The 21,013-nt window shown below is 40.8% G+C and overlaps 1 protein-coding gene across 1 annotated transcript in view; it reads left to right on the top strand.

The window, feature by feature from the left end:
* Positions 1–21,013, top strand: part of CNTNAP2 (contactin associated protein 2) — a 1,667,645-nt gene that overhangs the window by 701,145 nt on the left and 945,487 nt on the right. Inside the window, exon 4 of the mRNA XM_084620442.1 lies at positions 16,479–16,626. Within this exon, the coding sequence (XP_084476568.1) occupies positions 16,479–16,626 (148 nt within the window). The remainder of the gene's footprint in view (positions 1–16,478; positions 16,627–21,013) is intronic.

Here is a 21,013-nt window from a genome sequence, read left to right as displayed (position 1 = left end):
GCTGGAGATCTGGGCCTTTATTGAAAAGTTAGGTGACTTTTTTTTTTCACCTTTGTTTAAACCTATTTGCCTTGGTTTTACCCCTTTGGGTAATATATTTGTTTTGTTCTGTTAATAAAAACAATCATGAAACATCATATAGAGGAAAAAACAGCTACAAGATGGATTTAGATAAGTTTCTATCTGGTTTCAATTATTTTTATTTTTTTTAAATGTTTTAATTAGTTTTTTAATTGTTGAACATGTCCTTAAGACAGATGAATACAGTTATTATTCACTCACTATTCCCATCAAACACTACTACTACTAACTTAAACAAATCTGAAAATAGAATTAAAATAGGAAAAAATGTGCTCTTGAAGAAAAATTCTACATACCTCAAAGTTAATTTCTCATCCAAAGATACTGCAAAAGTTTATCCCAGTCAATTTTAAACAATCCTACAACATGGTATAAACGAAACCAGAAAACATTATTCTCCTTTCTGCTTTTCAATTTTGAATCACGATTGTATCCTTGTGACAAATCCTTTCAAATAGGATAAGAACCTTTTCAGTCCCATGAAAATGTACTAAGTCAAAAGTCTGTTTATCTCACCATGACAGCCTGAGGAGAGTCAGAACATGCTAAAAGGCTAGCTTAGAAATTTCAGTAAAATGTGAACTATTGATTATTGAAGACTTACAATGCATCCGATGAAGTGAGTTGTAGCTCACGAAAACTTATGCTCAAATAAATTTGTTAGTCTCTAAGGTGCCACAAGTCCTCCTTTTCTTTCTGCGAATACAGACTAACACGGCTGTTACTCTGAAACTTGAAACTAGTAATTGGCCATCATGAATTCTGAGTCACTCAAAATAACAGAGTAAGAAAACAGCCAGTTGGAAGTTTTACCTTGAAAGAAAGGTTGGTAGAGTAGGCTAGCTTTCGTTATAAACTGGGTGAAAAAATTCTATTTATAGGTAACTATTGAAAACTCTTAATGTTTTCTATAATTAATAGAAGATGAATCAGATTCTACCTTTCCCATTCTGACTCCACCGAATCCACAGTGTGACATTATACCCCAGAGCCAGAATTTAGGAGTTTTTCTCTTTTATTGGAGCCATTTAGTAACTTAAGCCCCGACTCAGCATCGAACTCCATGTGGGTGGACCCCTGGATTCTAAAGGAGTCCATTCGCTTACTTGGGGCTCTGTTAAAGCTCAGGGGTGTGGGATTGGAGTGTTAGGCTTTTTCCTCTGAGGGAAATTCCAATAAAAAAGCCCTACTGGAAAAAGAAAATACTTATTACCTCAAGTCCCCTCAAAATGAAAATAATTATACATAAGTGTAACAACAATATAAATAATTATGATTACAATAGAAACAGAGTGCTTTGCTGCAAAGGGTGGTTATTGTATGTCTTCCATAGGAAGCTTTAAATTGTAACCCCAAATAACGATGCCAAGGCAAGTTACAAAAATAAGCAACATCCCTCAATCCCAATGCCTTAACCAAAGGAAAATGACTTCTCAGTAGTTTGATATGGCATGGAACCCCCAATCACTAGAAAACAGAGAATGGCAAAATCTTTCATAATATTAATGACCAAAAAACCCACCAACAAAACCAAGTTGACCAGTGAGACTCATGACATTGGTGACTCGAATCAACAAAAACCAAACTATTATTTTATAACAAATAAAGGTAGGGAAGAAGCAATTAAAGTAGCAAGGCACTTGCCTTTTAAAGGGCTCACTCCCCTTTTTTATATGGCATTGATCCTGTAAAAGGGATCCAGTCCAGCATCCTACAGAGGTCCACTAACTTCAGTTGATTTCCTTGTGGGTAGATCTCTTTACATGGTTTTAACATCACTTGGAATGTGGCTGATCACAGGTGTCCATGGGCATAGGTAGCAGTCCTGAGAAACAAGGATCTTTTTTATAATGCCCACTATTCTCCCTTCTGTAATGTTCCCTTGAATTGAAGCTATTTAAACAATACCTCTTTATTTATTTTTTAAGGGATTTCTCTCCAGATATTCCCTACCTTCTTTCCTGCACCTAAAGAAGTTTCTGTGGACAGAAAGATCATGTAGTTGTATAAAGAGAACAACACACAAACATACACACTTTCAGATGGCATCCAGGTAGCACACAGTGACCTAAGGGACACCTGTCGTAGATTCTTCCCCACAGTTGAAACGAACTATAATTTTCCTAGTAAAATACACAGATGCTCAGTAATGCTCCTGAGCTTAGAAGATATGAATAATTAGGATGCTGGAGGATAAAGAAAGCAATTCAATCTTGGGGAATGGCGGGGGGAGGTTGTTTGGTTTTTAGCTTTATGCTTCATTACACCAAGTAAATTAAACAAAGATAATACTCTACTGTACTGATTGAGGAGAAATGTAAAACAGCAATTGTTTAGCAGCTCATATCCAGTTAATACTAGTCATTTCCTTGAAATGAAACTTCATAACAAGGCGAGATGGGTTTGAACCTTGGGATTTTAATATCACAAATCCTGTGTATAGATAGGTAATTTTCATGACAAATTTGTGTAAAATTGACTAATTTATACTCTGTCCTGCAGGATATGTACAAAATATAGGTCTTCCATATATTTGAATGACTACTGAAGGCCTATATCTTGTTTCTCATATTCTGATACTTCTAAATATTCTCCTCCACCTAACTCCCTTTATCTTTTTTTAAACCTTTTTAAGTGTATATTTTGTCATTGAATGCATGCAGCTGAAGTCAGTAGGAGTTATGCATGAACAGAAGAGGGCAGAATTTAGCCCTTTAAAGATTATTTGAAGCTCCTATGGCAATGGCAAAACTCCCATTCGTTTAAATGGTATAGAGTTCTGACGGAGTATGGAGACCTTTTGTGCTGGTATACAGAAAACAATTACATGAATTATAAAATATATATCTATTATGCTAGGAAGCTTAAAGAGGGTATAGGGCAATGAGTAATGTCTATGTATTGTTGATCCAATGGTGATTGTTTAGATTTAGGTCTTTGAACTGCACAATTACAGCATGTTTTTAATCCAAAGATAGAATTTGTAGTTGAAAATAGCTTCCAGGCTCCAGAACAGTAAACTTAACCGGATTTAATAGGGAGGTTGAAGTGACCTGTTATAAACATGGTTCCACTTGAAAAATTCCAAGTAACCTTTTGAAAAATGGAATGAGTCATATTGATGTATATTAAGGATGTGTTGGAAGATTGTGTAAGCAATAAAGAGAAAAAGAAAACTCTTGGCCATGTATTTTTCTTAGGTAGAAAAAAGAGATACAATCTGAATATGCAATAAACTTTATATTGTGGATAAAAATATATACAATGCAGAGCTCACCTTAAGATGAGAGCAAAGTATGGGAATAAAACAGCCAAGTGTTTTGAAAGTAACAGTTTTCAAGGTTAGTTGTCTCCAGTATTAATCTTGAGTCCAGAGGAACCCAAATCGTTATGTAATTGTGAGCCTTAGAGCTGGGATTCAATGCATGTTGAAAATACAGGGTTTTTTAGTCTCTCAATTCCAGGGAAAGCTAAAGGAATATTACTTACTAAAGCTATTTATTAACTGCACTCAAGTGTTGCTTTTCTATTATGGTACCGCACCCTGAGAAGGGCACTGTAGAAATCACACAGTGCTGAGGGTGCCCTTGTTCTATTTGAAAAGAGAGGCAAATAGGCAGAGGTGCAAGTAAGCCGGTACGCCCCTTTAAATTTCCACCAGAGCCCTGTACCGGAGCCCTGGGGTAGCGGCAGTGGGGCTCCAGTGGCTATTTAAAGGGCCCACACTCGGAAGGGGGCCTGGCCACTCTTCTCTGCCCCCCGCACTCTCCTATGGGGGCAGACGCTATTGGTGTTGCCTTCTCCCGGGGCTCTGTCCTGCTGCTGCAGGGCAGGCTCCGCTGACAGCCCAACTTCCCCCTCCCCCGCCTCTTCCCCCAGTGTGCTGCGTTCCCCCTCCCCCTCTCACTCTCTCTCCCTGCTGCCAATCAGCTGTTTGCTGGCATGAGAAAGCAGAGAACAGGCAGGGGTGGGGCCTTGGGGAAGGGGGTCAAATCAGGGCATACCCCCTCCAGCCCCCTGCCGTGAGCCGCTCAGGGCAGGGAGCTGGGAGCGACCCCAGCCCTCTTCCCTGACTCCTGCACCCCCACAACCCCAGCCCCCACCCCCAGCCCTCTGCCCTGACTCCTGCACCCTCCCACACCCCATGCCCTGACTCCTGCATTCCCCCACATCCTCAACCCCACCCTGAGCACCGAACGGGAGCTCCTGCACCCTCCCCCACCCCACATACCCACCTGCACCCTAACTCCCTCCCAGACCCTGCATCCCCAGCCCTGTTCTCAGTGCACCCCCACCCTTAGCTTGGTGCAGAGAGAGACAAAGAGAATGGGCTAGAACCAGGGAGAAGGTAGGTACCCGCTCTATGTGGGCAGGGGTGTGTGTGGGGTATCCTGTTTACCCCTTCCCCAGCCCTGCTGCCCTTGCAGTTTACTCCCAGCCCCTCCCTTGCTCCAAGGACCAACCCTAGCTCCCACCCCACTGTGTTTTTGCCCCCAGCCCCTGCCCTCCAGTCAGCAGGGACTAATTCTCCCCCCCACCATGCCTCACTGTGCTCATCTTGCCCTGGCCCCTGCCTCACTCCAGCTGGGGTCCAATCCTCCCCCCCTCCCCCACACCACCATACCCCGCTGTGCTCTTGCCCCTGGCCTCTTCTTTCCCCAGGGGGCCCCTCAAATGTTTGGCACCAGGCACACAAAAAGTTAATCCAGCCTGGGCCCTTTAAATTGTCCCCGGAGCCTTGTTGTCAGAGCCCTGGGGTAGCGGCAGCCGGGCTCCAGTGGCAAGTTAAAGGGCTGGGGTGGTAGCGGTGGCCCCAGGCCCTTTAAATAGCCCCCTTTAAATCACCCCCAAACCCCAGGGCTCTCCATTGCCTCTGCAGCTGGGAGCTCAGGGGGTGATTTAAAGGGCCCGGGGTTCCCAGCTGGGGCTCCCACAGCCCCAGCCCCAGGCCCTTTAAATACTGATTTAAAGTGCCTGGGGATTTAAAGGCCCCGCCTCTTCCGGTTGAGGCCCCACCCCCTCATCAGGACTCCAGAGTACCGGTAAGTCTTTTAACTTACTTTCACCCCCTGCAAATAGGCCACTTTACCCATCTTAACATTTAGCATTTTCTCTTTTTTTTTCTATTTTTCTGTTTATTCTTTATTTTTCTTATCTCAATACCGTTTTCTGTTCTTGCCCCCCATCTTTATCTCTGTCCTTCCTTCCGCATGCATCCCTCCGTCCGTTCTTCCTTCTTTCTTTCCCATTCATCTAGCTTTTCTTCCTCTGGCCCTGGCTCCCTGTCCTCATTCTTCACTGGCTACTGTATCTCTTTTCTACACTCACCCATCTCTCACTTTTTGGCTCATGCATTTTCAAAAGCATCCTGTGGAGTTAACCATTCAACTAATTTATTCAATGGAAACTGAGCATTTATCTCCCCCTAGATTAGAGCCATGTTAGTAACTGAGTTTTCATTTTGTAGGCAATTCTGCAAAATCAGAAAAGAAAGTCATTTGGAGCCAAACCAAAAAATATTTTCTTGAAAACATTTTAATGAAATGCATTTCAATTTCAAGCATTGTTTAATTTTTTTAAAGTTTTTATTAAATTTGAAGGAAAATATGAAACAAAGTTGTTTTGAATTGAGAAATGGAAATGTTTTGTTTGGACATTTTTTAAATGAAACATTTCAACTTTTTTGGAATTTGGGGTTTGTCTGGTTTTTGTGTGTCCTGTATTTTTTCACAGGAATATTTCACTGGGTCATCAAATTCGGTCCCCTACTATTGCAGGCAAACCCATGATACAATCCCATTCATTTTAAAAAATAGTTAGGATGTTTGCCTCCACTCCTATTGGAAGGCTGATCCAGAAACTCACTCCCCTGATGGTTAGAAACTGTCTTCTAATTTGCAGCCTAAATGTATTCACAGCCAGTTTATACCCATTTATTCTTGCGCCATCATTGTCCTTCATCTTAAATAGCTCTTCTCCCTCCCTCGTGTTTACCCCTGATTTATTGATAGAGAGCAATCAGATCTCCTCTGTTTTCATGTTGATAGGCAAACAAGCCCATGATTTTAACTGAAACAATTTGGAAAACCAAAACAAATTTGAGAAACGTGTTGGTGTTGCAGAATCTGCATTATTTTGCTGGGAAAAGGTTCAGCTGAAAAAATTTCACCCAGCTTCATCGTAGATGCCTTTTGAAAATCCCAACATTGTGTTCAATAGGAACCAAAATATCTCAGTATTGTATTTTTATCAGTGTTCTCCCCAACAGGCTTTGTTTCTGGGTTAAGGAGATATTTATGAGGCCACAATAACATGAGAGGTAGCGTTCATGTACCAAAATATAGCAAAAAAACCCTTGATTTTCCATAAGTTCAGGTTCATAAATAGTTTTCTCATTTAAAAAAAGCCAATAAAAATGTAGAGAGACAAGGTGGGTGAGGTAATATCTTTTATTGGACCAACTTCTGTTGGTGAGAGAGACAAGATATTAGATATTAGATTAGATATTTAGGTCAGAAGGGACCATTATGATCATCTAGTCTGACCTCCTGCACAATGCAGGCCACAGAATTTCACCCACCACTCCTGCAAAAAAAACTCACACCCCTATATCTGTGCTACTGAAGTTCTCAAATCGTAGTTTAAAGACTTCAAGGAGCAGAGAATCCTCCAGCAAGTGACCCATGTCCCATGCCCCATGCTACAGAGGAAGGCGAAAAATCTCCAGGGCCTCTTCCAATCTGCCCTGGAGGAAAATTCCTTCCTGACCCCAAATATGGCGATCAGCTAAACCCTGAGCATACGGGCAAGATTCATCAGCCAGATACCCAGGAAAGAATTTTCTGTAGTAAAGCTCTTCTTCAGCTCTGGGAAAGGTACTCAGAGTGTCAAAGCTAAATACAAGATTGACTAGATGGTTTAGCACAAGGAATTAGCACATATTCTAAAGTGGTTCTCAACCAGGGGTAACACATACTCCTGGGGGGTACATAGAGGTCTTCCAGGGGGTACATCAACCCATCCAGATATTTGCCTGTTTTTACAAGAGGCGACATAAAATGCACTAGCAAAGTTAGTACAAACTAAAATTTCATTACAATGACTTGTTTATACTGCTCTATACACCGAAATGTAAATACAATATTTATATTCCAATTGATTTATTTTATAATTATATGGAAAAATGAGAAAGTAAACAATTTTTCAGTAATAATGTGCTGTGACACTTTATTTTTTGTCTGGTTTTATAAGCAAGCAGTTTTTAAGTGAGGTGAATCTTGGGGGTACACAAGACAAATCAGACTCCTGAAAGGGGACAGTAGTCTAGAAAAGTTGAGAGCCACTGTTCTAAGGCACCATTCAAGGTGAAATGGTCCATTAAGCCCCCTATAGTTATAGGACAAAAAGGAGGGTTAGTGGGTTAGTGATAGTTGTAATAAGCCATAAATCCAGTGTCTCTGTACAGTCCATGATTTTTAGTGCCTATCAAAGTTATGAATTTAAGCTCCCAGGCTCGTCTTTTGGAAGTGCCATGCAAGTTTCCTTTGAGGATGAAGACTGATAGGTCAGATAGAGAATGATCGCTATGTGAAAAGTGTTCACCCACAGGTGACAGGGTGTTTTTTGTCTTTTATCATTTCTTTCCTTTACTGCTGCAAACAGAGATTGTACATTCAAGTATATGCACTCCATGCCTCTGAATATATCACACACTGAGACCAGTAACTTCTCACCAGAAACTAAAATATGTGATGGAGGGAGGTGCCGCTCCTGCTCTGCTAAAAGCTAGAGTGGGAACTTCCTCTTCTCTCCTTCATTAAATGTCTGAGGCCTGGTCTACACTACAGAATTAGGTTGATGCAAAGCAGTTTACGTTGAATTAATTATGTAAGTGTATACAATAATATTTTGAGCCCGTGGATATAATTGTCCAGATACACCGACTTAGTAACTCCCCCTCCATGAAAGGTGTAGAGTCAATGTTGATGTAGTTAGGTTGATGCAGTGTCAGTGTGGACACTCCATTGCTTACATTGACAGTTACTGGTTTTCAGAAGTCATCCCACACTGACAGTACAATCAGTACAAGGGCTCCTGGTGAGGATGTGCATGGCTGACACGAAGGAGCAAAGTGTAGACATGCACAAGGGATGGTGGAATGAGACCTCCGTATCTTGTTTCACTTTTCTTCAGCCACCACATCTCACTGTAGTTAGGAAGGATCTGGGAGGGCTATGACAACTGGGAGATAGCTCAGCTCTCATAAACTTTGGGAAGATGTAGGATGATTTTGGCAGTTGGGGGTCTCTTTGTAATCCCTTTTATTAAAGGGGAAAAAAGTAAATTCTGTGCAATAGTGTTGTGAGTGTAAATTGCTGTGGATATGTGTAATAGTAATGTAAACCTTAATGCATTTTTCTTCCAGAAGGGCAGAGTTATAGTTCATTTACTACATTACTAAACTTATCTGACCGTTGTGAAATGTACTTACCTACAGCACTTTTCCTTTGTGTTGCAATATTTTATTTAAATTCACAAGCTAATGCATTTACAACTTGTTTTGGATTTGTTTTATTAAATGATGGCTCTAATCTGCAAAGTCGAGATGTGAAATCAAATCTGAATCTGAACAATCCCCAAATTTTGCAGAAGTTTTGATCTAGATGGTCTGGTTTCTGTTTCAAGCCAATTTTTAACAGGTGAGCAACATGGAAACACTAGCAAATTATTTTCTTCTCCTATTTTAATTTCACTGGTTTTCCCGACTGTGATGTTTTGGGGTCCATGCAGACCAGTAATATATTCCATCATCACCTGTCCTGTATCTTTGAGGACTTCTGTTCAGTGCAGCTGTTGTTCAATACCCAGACACAAGTAGCCTGCCCACAAGCATAAGGTCTCTCCCTGGCAATCAGCAGTCTAGTTACACTTTTCAGGGTGACATCAACAGCCCTTCAAGTCACAGTTCTCCTCAAATACATGTTCTCTGAGTTAATTACCAGACACTCAGACTGTTCCCCTCTGGTTCATCTACCCTAAAGTTGTGAGACCAACCCCCAGATTATAAGTTTGCTCTGGCGCACACACTCCACACAGTTAGCACACCAGGGACCTGCTTGGGGTGAAAATAAACAAAAAGTTTATTTAATATAAAAACCACACATTCAAAGATGAAATAGTAAGGGAAAGCAAACATATACAAGTTATGCAAAAAAATGAATGTAAAGTTGCATCCTCAAGCCTTTCTCTTTCATATTAGATAAAATACCTTTTCTAGTAGGAGTTACCTATTCTCTTAAACAGTTTCCCAAAATACCTTCTAGGTATGGAAGGGATCCAGCATTCCCAGGCTGTTTTCCACCTGGAGACTGTCCTCCAGGTTCTGGATGTTCTTCAGTTCAAACCATCTTCCATTTTGAAGGGGTTTGCAAAGTTTTTTTTTTTTTCTTCAGTCACTATAGATGGGTAAAACTCTCTCCTTTCTTAGTTTTCGAAGATGGGGGTTTTCTTTTCTGTTCCCATTTACTTTGATGGTTCATCATTGTTTTTCTTCCCCCGGGCTGGACAAATGGCTAGGTGCTTGAAACCAGTTTCATTCTTTCGGAGAGGTAGCCCCTCTCTGCCTGATTGCTTCCCCATCCTGTTGTGAGGTGATGCTGAAGTTGCACCACAGGTCCAGTTACAATTTTCTACATATCTGTACACACATACATTCAGAACCCGAACCTGCACGCATATCTCATAACTACTAGTAAGTGAACATTACCTTATTTGGTATGTTTTTATAACAAAAACACAGCATGCGATCAGTTGGTTTAACTATTTATTTTTGGTGCTTAACCCTTCTGTTTCCCCCTTGGAATGTCTGGACCCTGATCATCATGCCCACCTGCTATGCTAAGAAGAAGCAAATGTAAAGTGCTAAGAAGAAGCATTCTGCCCAGTGGTGTAACGCTGTGAGAACTTTCAGAGTAACACAATTTACAAAGATTTAGGAAAAGTGAACACTGTTTTTGGTTTTTTTCATACTCTAGCTTTGTGAATGACATGCTCAGCAATGGAAAGATTTTATGTAAGAAAACACTTGATCAACAGTAAATATTAAAGGGTCACAACCCGATTCTCCATTCACTTACCCCTCTGTAAATCAGGTGTAACTCCAATGGAATTGCACATGGTGTGCAAGAGAGAAAAATGAAGTAAAAGTAGGCTTCCCACTCTGCACACTCACGCAGAGACCAAACATGGTAGCAGCCCGTGTGTTATCCTGACCAGATACGTGCAAGCTTCGTGCCACTGTCAGCAACTAGCATTTCCAAAATGGCTGGGCATGTAGTGGGCCCCTGGCCATACCCCATTTTTCACACTGGCCAGCAAAGATAGTCAGGCTGCATTGTCGGTAGAGGTGCCACAGTAACAGTATCCCTGCAGTGCTCCCCAGAATTCCTAAATCCGGCACAATGCTTCCAGCTCACAATCTTTTCATTGTGATGTGAGTTGAAACATGTTGAAGAAGCTTTAAGAGCTTTGTGTCCAATATGAGCAGAGGCCTAGTTTGTAAAGGGGATGATTTAAGGACTGGATTGCTGACACTGTATTACTTGGTTTACAACCAGCTGAGCATTTACTGCTGCCTTAGTAAATTTTCCTAACTATTTGGACTGAAGAAAGGTTGAATTGCTCATAAGGGGCACATTTCTGGCAATGTTAACACAGACTTTAAAGATTTCAGTCTGCTTTTGAGATTACTAATTTGGACAACTTGTTCAGATACCATAGATATTTTCAGGTTTTAAGAAAAAGTTACAGGAGGTTGTGTTTTTTTTTAGTGTACACTTATGTATTTTATAGTCTAATTCTTGCTGCCCTTAAAAACCGCCCACAATAACATCAGTTTGAATTATAATTTTAAATTTTATTAAACTGTTTAACCTTGGCAAACATGAAGGTTTGCAAATTATATAAATTCAGGGTTTTTTTTAATGAAAACCTGTCTTTCTAAGCCCATGTACAAATCTCAGTCAGAAAAGGAGCTTTAACGGCAATGGTACATAATTCACAAGTCTCTGTAAATTGATTTTTCAGCCTTGCAGTGATGGATTTGGGCTGCTGTTTGCATTATCCACAGAACATGCATTACTGTACTACATTTATCTAAATGAAGGCTGCATTTAAAAATGTATTGTTCTGCTCGAAAGTAAATTAAATGCACTTTAATTATCCGGGAAGCTGACCACACTCCCGTATTACCCTATTCTCTATTGCTTGTGTCTGTTCACCTGATCGAGTAAATGCTACTGCGTGTAGTGCTTAAGACTACTCAAAGTAATAAGTAATGTGCCTGGTAATTAGCATTTTTAGGGTTAGACCCTAAATCTTTTTGAAAGGGCTTTTATCCAGGTAGTAGACTTAGAGAGTCACATTCAGTAGTTCTGATTTTAAAAGTCAGCTTTTACCAGTGGTTTCATGGAGATATATTAGAGAGTCTATGCTTTCCCACTATACTTTATATTATACAGAAATGCACTATCTTTAAAGAGTATTGCCAAGGTTGCAAAGTCAAGAACTCCAAGGGTGACCAGACAGCAAATGTGAAAAATTGGGATGAGCGTGGGGGGTAATAGGAGCCTACACAAGAAAAAGACCCAAAAATCGAGACTGTCCCTATAAAATCGGGACATCTGGTCACCCTAAGAACTTTGAAGTTAGGAAACAACAGAATTAAGATTGCCCACCCAGCCTTAATACAACCCCCATGTACGTATTCATGGTGACAGTCTTTAATTACATGATCATATACTATTTTTTCCCCACAGGACCCTTGCCTTATTCAGTGCACAGAATGCACAGCACTCACTTAATGATCAGCCATTGGATATTTTGTTTTCACCTCATTGTTCAATGTTTGGCCCTATTCCTGATTTAGTGCATGTTATCCAAACCCTTGTTTGAAGACTGAACTATTAATTTACTCATGAGTTTTCTGTGGCACAAGCTCTTATCGACTTCAGTTGCAGCTGTGATTGCTCAGTACTTTGGTCTGATCCAGTATGGCAGCTCTTATATTCTTGTTGAATCCAAATGGTCTGAGGCAGCATTCAAGTGCCTTAACCATGTAACTGTTCTTTCTCTTCCAGCAGTCCTCTGCCTCATTCATTGTTTACCTTCCAACTTCTCCAACAAATGAGGCAGGAGTGCTTATCAACAACAGAGTCGTTTCACTATATGACCTTGATTCATCCCCAGAGCAGGTCCATCGGGTGCACCAAATGAGGCAGGGGTCTTGTGGAAAAAATAGCATGTGACCATTTAATTAGAGACTCTATCATAAGACATACATACAAGGGGGATGAAATAAGGTTTTATGAGCAACCTTAATCTTGGCATTTCCTAAAGTTGGGCTTTGTGATCTTAATGGTCTGTTTAAGAAGTTTTTGGTGGGTAATTTCTGGGGCTTTTAAAAAGCAAATGGAAATTTCCAACATGAGATGTCATATTGATACCCACATGGATCATCAGTAGGGTTGGAACCTTTAGATCCACTGCCCAGACTTCTGCAACTTCAGCTAATGGAGCAACTTAAAGCTTGTATGTGGACCAGCACTAGAGGTGGATGAGACACTGCCAGGGGTTTCACAGATATTTACTCACAGCAGATGAATGACAAGACTCAGGAAAGTTGGGCTCCATTCTAGGCTCTGGAGGTGAGTGTTCCAGTGGGCAGAGACTCTTCTACCCATTCCCCAAACCTAGACTTTTCTGTCTGATCACATCCAATTTGTCCCTATCCCAGCACTGTCTGTTCCCTAGTCCCACTCTCCTAGCCTTCCAAGCCTCCATTCCCAAGATTCTCTTCCTAATCCCAGGCACTTGGGCCAGCCAGTCCCAGTCTCCCCTTGTGGGCTCGCTGTATGAGTCCCAATCTCATCCCCACACTCCCATACCTCTCCTCCCCATACCCAGTCCCAGTATCTTTGCCCAGCCAGTTCCAATTTCCCCCCCAAATACCTCATGCAATCTTTCTTTTCCCCAACCCTACTGGCTTCCAGTCCTAGTCTCCCGCCACATGATACTCATTCAATCTTCATCTCCGCCCCCCCCCCCAACCACACTCCATCTCTGGCTCCTTTTTCTAGTTCTCCCTCTGCCCCATCTCTTGCGAGATCAATCTCTCCTCCCCCTGTTCTGTCCCAGGGTTCCTAGTACCAGCCATCCCTCTTGCTCCCAGCTCTTCATCTGATCTCAGTGTTCCCTTCCCCTAACAACTAGCTCTATCCCTTGCCCATTTCCCTGCCCAACTCCTAGCCCCAGTTTTCTTGACCAACCAGTCCCAGCCTCTCCTACCCCCCAGATACCAGTCCAAGCATCCCCTCTGCCCCAACTCCCTATGCATTGTTTTCTATAGCCAGATACAGGCGTACAGTTCTCTCTCCCCACTTCCAGTCTCATCAGACTTCTTGTCCCAGTCTGCTTTCCCTCTTCCCTAGTCCACTTTGTGTCTCATTTGTATTGAAAGCAGATGGCTTCCTCCTCCTTCTTGCTACTTGGGTGCCAAGTAGTGGGTTACTGGGAGCACAGGAGAGAGAGAGGCTGCCTGCTCACAGTTTCAGTGCCCAGCTTCACCTAGGCCTGGAACAGCCATTAGAGAGAGAGAGAGTCTGGCATTGTCCCCGTAGCCAAGGATTGCAGCACGTTCAGTCACTCTGTGGAGATGTTGCCAGCACATGCTGCTAACAAGTAGGACCTCTGAGGGGATAAAGCATGCTCATTTGCTTTGTGGGGATGGCAATTTTGCAGTCTGATCAGCATTAGGAGTTGAGAGAGGCTAGAACATGCTCAGGGAGGAGGGATTACATGCTAAAATCTAACGTCTCTACTGAGCAGGTGCAAACTGCAATTTTTCAGAGGCTGATATCTTGGCCAAATGTAGGTGGATTTTCAGGGGCAGCAAAAGGCACATGTCTGACACAAAGGCCAAATTTCAAGTCCTTGCTCCAAAGCATGACGTGTTAGAGCTTTTCAAATAAAAGGTTGCCAGTATATTTTAACATGGGCAAACAATGTGTGTTTTTCCGTAGACTTATTCTTGGAAATGACTGAACCATTTTGGCTGGCAAAAAAATAAAAAAAAAGTCAGCCTCAGGCAGAAGCCCAGCATGTTGTGTGATCTCAATGGTTAGTTTGCAAAGCTGCAAATAATTTAAGACTGGATCTTATAATGGGAAGGGTCAGGCAACCTTAATAATAGGCATCATTACAAGCCCTGCGTATAGTAATCAATAAATACATTTGGGGTGAAATCTTTGAATGTCCTGTTGACCACTGATCAATGTTTCCTTTTTAATCGTGACAACTATATGCTTAAGGTTTCTAATTTTATTTATTTGTTAGTCAAGAAGAAGGAATAAAACTATCCAGAAGCTATACAGTGTTCTTTTTTTAAATGATTATGGAAAAGAACCAACTGTAGCTGTTTTGAAATTTGTGGAGAATTTCAACTTTTGTGTTTCTGTCCTTGAAACAGTGATTAATTCATACATACTAGACATCTAATACTATTTCTAGAAGTGGAGGTAATTGTCTCAAAGAAGTTTTGATGTTTAAAATCTTTCCTGGTGCAAATTGCAGGTGGGTGAAGAAATACCAAAAACAGTGACACCTGCTTTTGAAATAATTTTCTGTAAATAAAAAAAAAACAGAAAGATTCAGCTTTAAAGTGGGTCATAATTTACATAAATAAACACTAAACTTCAGAAGGAAAAAACCAAACCAGAAACAACGCGGACCAGATTCTGCTTGGTACTAGTATGAAAGAGAAGACTTCCTCTCCTTATGCTTCCCCAGTAGGAGCCTTCCATAATTGTGGTAACTGAATTTACTCTGAGAGGAGTGATCCCTGCATGGGAAGCACAGTCCAGCCCAATGGATGCAGGGAGAGGACTGGGACATGGCCAAGCATAGAATGGAACTGGCATGCAAGGGGTGTAGAAGCATAAATGCTCTCCTAGCATGGTGGGAATCTTGGGGAGGGATTCTTCTCCTGTAACTACCTCAGGGATGATGGGGCCCCCATAGCACCTTATTCTGGGCACTGTGTGTTTTGTATATTCTAGCCCTAAGTATATTACAGTCTATAGCAATATGTACAATAGACTATTTTAAATGAGCAAATGTGTTCTGATTGATATGAATAACTAAAATATAGGCCTATTCATTAATACTGAATTACTTCTGAATCTTTGGACACAGGTTTTTCTCTAGCAAAAGCTGCAGTGGCTGAATTTTATAAGAATGTACTTACAATGACTGTTTATAGTCTTTTTGACAATTAGCTATCCATTTCCCCTTGGTGTACTACTGCCCTGTTCAGTAGCTTGACATGTTTATCTCCCGTGAAAGCTAGCTACAAGAAAGATGATAAAGTTCTGCCTATGTGAAGTTCTGGCTGTGAATGAACAGACTGTCCAAGGGCTGACTAGATAGACAATATGTAAGTTGAGTTAACAAGCAGGTATTGTTTTCTGTTGAGCTAGATGCTGTGAATCATCATGCCAAGAAGTAACTAAAATAAACTAGATGTGTTAACTTCATTAGTTCTAGAAAAGTTAGTACACTTGAGAACTATTGCATCCTTCTCTGAGTTCTTAGTAATTGGAAAAAAATACTTCTCACTGCAAATAAGAGCTAAGATTATGATGATTAGCACAATTTCCAAAATACCTAATTGCACACGTCGTTTAGCATGAGGTGTTGATTGTGAAGATTACATGTTTCCCTACAGGTGAGACTTCAAAGTTAAGGTATGATTTCTGGCTCCTGCAGAAATATGTTAAATTCTACTATATAAGCATAAAGCTGAAATGGGGAACAGTATGGCTCAAGGGAATGAGAGCATTTCACTGTTCATCAGTTCAAATCTCTCCCAAGTCACTAATAACTAAAATTATTTCCATCTATGCAAAAAAGAGTTGGTGTGTTCAGTCTAGTTATTAGTGAATAAGTGTCTTCATTAGAAAAACAGTCACTACAATTAGGACACTTATTTACATTCTAACAAACTAGCTAAAAACTAGATAGACACACAGAATGAACTACTTTCTCACCCTTAGTGGTGATTCACTCAATCAAGAACAAGGCATACTATACCTATTAGGAGAAAGAGGACATTAGCTTCCAGTGACCTATATCTGGCATCTTTCATGAGCATTGTAGAACTGCCAGTGCTGTTTATTGAATCATCCATTAATTCAATCACTATCATAGAGACAATTTGACCAGAATGCAGTTTAACCTAAATAATCAGACTGCTGTTCCTATTTTTTTCCCCTCACAGAAGTATTCTTACAGCATCTGAAATATATCTAATGTTACAAGAGGTTTCTTTTTCCTCCCCTCAGGCGTTTCCTGGAAATACAAATTCTGACAGTGTGATCCGGCATGATTTGCAGCATCCAGTTATAGCCCGCTATATTCGCATAGTTCCTCTGGATTGGAATGGAGAGGGCCAAATTGGGCTGAGAATTGAGGTCTACGGCTGCCCGTACTGTAAGTTTTTCTTGACATTTACTTCACCCCTATAGTTTCTCTGTGTAAACAAACTACCTTTGGTCTATAGCATGGGTAGGCATTAAACTCTGACTCTAAAATACCTTTTGGTTAAATATATTAAGGCATTCCCAAGCTTGCTAATTATATTGCCTCGGGCCTCATAAAATATGGTACTGATTCACTGGTTCGAGCTTCCTCTGGAGATACTACTTTAGAATCCACAAAGCTACTGCTTTGAAATCATTCCTTTTGATCTGCATTGTTGTTGTTCTAGAAAACTCTGACGATTATTGTATAATTCTGACCCGAACAGTTCAGGAAGAGATTTTTGAGCAGCTGCATGTAGGGCCGTGAGAGAATGACCGGGGCAGGATGACAGAATTCATTGACAGATATTAATGATATATTAAAGAGTTATTCATTTGTGACTAACAATCACATCAAAGCTGTTCATATTATCTAAATATTCATCGCATATTTTTCAGAGATAATCCTTGTATTCTTTATATGATCATGGCTTCCAGTTTTCTGCTTAGACGTTAGCAGGGAGTGGTGCATACACTCCTGAAATTAAGGTCAGAAACTATTACACTCAAACAAAAAATAGCAAAAGAATAGCTTCAAATTCCCCTCCTTCTTCCAAATTAGGTTTTTATGATTCCTCATCTGACCAAATGTAATCTATTAATCTTTAAACAAACAAATGTCAGAAATGTGAAATCCACAAATATATGTTCCATTTAAGGTAAAATAAAATACTAGTTGAGTCAGAAAGCATCAGGATTAAATGCCTATTCATAAAAAGAGTCAAACAGATGCAACTCTCAAAAATGTCAGCAGGAGCCTCAGGTGCTACCCAGCTTTCAGAAGCAGGCTCAAATGGAAACTGTGATCCTAATCTATGAATCCTGGAGAAATTAGGCAGTTTGGATCTACCAGTCTGTTTATCTATGTTCTTATACTGTACCTATCTCTAAGGCATATGAATAAATAACGAGTAGATAAAATAAAAAGGAAAGGGTCAAATGCTGCTTGCAGTTACCCATGTGCCACCCTACTGAGTTCACTGAGGGGACATAAGTGTAAAGAAGGTCAGTAAGGGTTTGTCTCCACTTACCAGGGGATGGATGTGCGGCAATCGATCCACCAGGGGTCGATTTAGTGGGTCTAGTGAATCTCAGTGGGTCTAGTGAATCTAGTGGAGACCCACGAAATCGATCACTGATCGCTCTCCCATCGATTCCAGGACTCCACCAGAATGAGAAGCATAAGGTAAATCAACGGGAGAGTTCCTCCCATCAATCCAGCACAATGTAGACACCAAAATAAGATGACCTAACATACATTGACTCTAGCTATGTTATTCATGTAGCTAGAGTTGCATAACTTAGGTTGACTTAGCCGTAGTAGTGTAGACCTGCCCTAAGTATTAGTGAGAGTAGTCAGAATTCTGGATTTGATTAGGAGAGAAACCCAAACGCTTAGACAATTAAATTTAACATCAAAATAAGTAACACAAGCAGTAGTGTATTAATTTTATTAATCATTTTTCATATTTAATTCAGTAAAACCCTCCTATTTAAAATGTACCTGAATCTGTCTCAGAATTCCCAGCATGCCACACTGGAGTGTGTGGGAAAATAGGTCTAGTTTGCTGAGGGGTGGTTAGGGCATCTGTGACAATCATGAAGGCAGAATAGCATATGTATTACTATATGTGCTGTTTTCAGAGTAGCAGCCGTGTTAGTCTGTATTTGCAAAAAGAAAAGGAGTACTTGTGGCACCTTAGAGACTAACCAATTTATTTGAGCATAAGCTTTTGTGAGCTACAGCTCACTTCATCGGATGCATTCAGTGGAAAATACAGTGAGGAGATTTATATACACACAGACCATGAAAAAATGGTGGTTTATCATACATATTGTAAGGAGAGTGATCACTTAAAATGAGCTATTACCAGCAGGTGAGTGGGGTGGGGGGAGAGAAAACCTTTTGAAGTGATAATCAAGGTGGGCCATTTCCAGCACATTTCCAGGAGTTAACAAGAACGTCTGAGGAACAGTGCTGTGTAGAAGAAGATTGAATTGTTCACTCTTTGTTGCAAGCTGGAGATTTATAACCCTTTTGAATGAAGAAGGCCAACTACGCAGTGAAAGCATCTGGATTTTCATTTTTAAATCTTTTTGCCATTGCAGTCCTGATTGAGGAGAACAATTGCACTACAGTGAGACACTAGAGAGTACTATTGTGTACTATATTTAGGGCTGAGGTTTTTTCCTGGCATTCACTTCTGATAATCCCACTGAAGTCAGTGGAAATTGCACAGATGTATCTGAGGACAGAATTGAGTCCTTATTCAGAAGACCTAGGGAATATTTTCATAAGTGCCTAAGTGATTTAGAGCCTAAGTCCATTTTCAAGAGACTTAGGGCTTATCTTCACTATGGGGATAAGTCGAACTAAGTTACGCTACTCCAGCTATGTGAATAACGTAGCTTGAATCAGCATAGCTTAGGTCGACTTACCATGGTATCTTCATGATGCTGAGTTGATGGGAGATGCTCTCCAGTCGACTTGTTTTACTTTTCTTGGAGAGCTGGAGTACTGGGGTTGACCAGAGAGCACTCTGCTGTCATTTAGCAGGTCTTCACTGGATCCATTAAATCGATCCCTACTGCATCAATTGCAGCAGCATTGATCTCTCCAGTAGTGGAGACCAGCCCTTAGACATTTAGGAGTTTTAAGTCTTATTGTCTCTCTCCTATCTACTTTTGGAAATTGGATTTCTCAAAAGTCATTTGGATGCTTTTGAAAAATTTACCCCTACAGACTAGAATTTCACACTTCTATGCCTAAACGTAGGCACCTGAATAAAACTCTGATTTTTTTCAGCATTCAGCACCCCAGGTCTCATTGAAGAAAATAAGAGCTGCAGATGCTCAGTTCCTTTGAAAAGCTGTCTACTTATACTTAGATGCCTAAATATGGATATAGGTGCCTAATTTTAAGAATTCACACTTGAATATTTTGATAGTAATATCTTAATATCAGGGCTATTAGTCAAATGTATCCCTAGTGTATCTTTATTGAAATCAATAAACCAGGGTTGACTCTGTCCCTATGTGAAGATATTCCAGAGAAACATATCCTGAGACGTATGCAGACTGGGCAAAATTTCTGAGTTATGCTGGACGAATCGCTAACTGAAAGAACCTATTGTGAATCCCTCTAATGTAGGTTCTATTACCTATATCATTCAGGTGTTTAGCATGTTTGTAAGATTCCTATTTACCTCTGTGACAGAGTGAACAAACCTCCACTAGACTAGTGCAGGAAGGGACTAACAGTCCTGGAGATAGGTTGCAGCTGACCCCCACAGCCTGCAAGACATAGCAGCAGCATCAAGCCTGGAAGGAGGCACTCTAGCTGTAGGGGAAAAACAAAGGAGAAAAAAAGAAGTAAGTTTGAGGGCTGGGCTTCCCTAAGAGTGGGTTCTTAGGTTTAGTGCAGAGAGTCTGTTGATGTGGGCTTAGAAGGCTCCAGTTAGGAACTGTAGGAGTAGCCTCACACCAAGGTACTGTACAGAGTGGACTTTACATTGTCTAAAGTTCACCTGTTGGTTAGTTAAGTTTAACACCAAGAAAGCCAAAACTTGGTCCTGCATAGGGGTGTGTGGACTGTGTCTTATAGGAGGCGGGAAAGTTCACTATTCAAAGATTCTGTTAATGGAACAGATAGAGTAGGAGGAGGAAAGATGCTTGAAATAGCCTCAGCAAAGAGAAGGTCACATACTGTGAAACTGCTCCTTTTATAGTCAATGAGAGTTTTAACATTTACTTCTAAGGGTATTTTAGCAAGTCCTATATCTTATCAGGAGACATCATTTCATCCTCAGTAAGGTTGAGGGAAGGCCTTTACACTGTCAGTGACATCCTTTGTTAAAAAGCAATGTTTCCAAAGGGAAAATGTCCACGAGTCAGTTAAGGTAGAACTGATGGAAGCTTTCTTTTCCACTCCTTTGAAAGCAGAGAACAGCGCCATGTGCAGTCATACATGAATACTTCCATCATGGCCACATTTATGAAATCCTGAGACAGGCAGTAAAGCAAAGGCATCTGGAGGCTATGACTAGTGGAATACAGTACATTTTGCTACTGATTCATGAAGTTCATAATAAGCTTCTAAGGTATCATTACCAGATGATTAGTTCCTCTATCTCTGTCCTGAGATGGATGAATGCCTACAAAATGGCAGCAGCAGTACTGTAGCAAAACATTTGGCAATGCTTACTGATAATAGAAGGACTTCTTGATGTTGAAGTGCTATATAAGGGATGGAAAGCATTGTTTGGATGCGGTCACATGGTGAATTTTTGCACCCTCAT

Source organism: Lepidochelys olivacea, assembly GCF_965140295.1.
Source record: "Lepidochelys olivacea isolate rLepOli2 genome assembly, chromosome: 2".
Lineage (NCBI taxonomy): Eukaryota > Metazoa > Chordata > Testudines > Cheloniidae > Lepidochelys > Lepidochelys olivacea.
The sequence above is the reverse complement of the archived record's forward strand: the minus strand, read 5'-3'. Positions and strand labels throughout refer to the sequence as shown.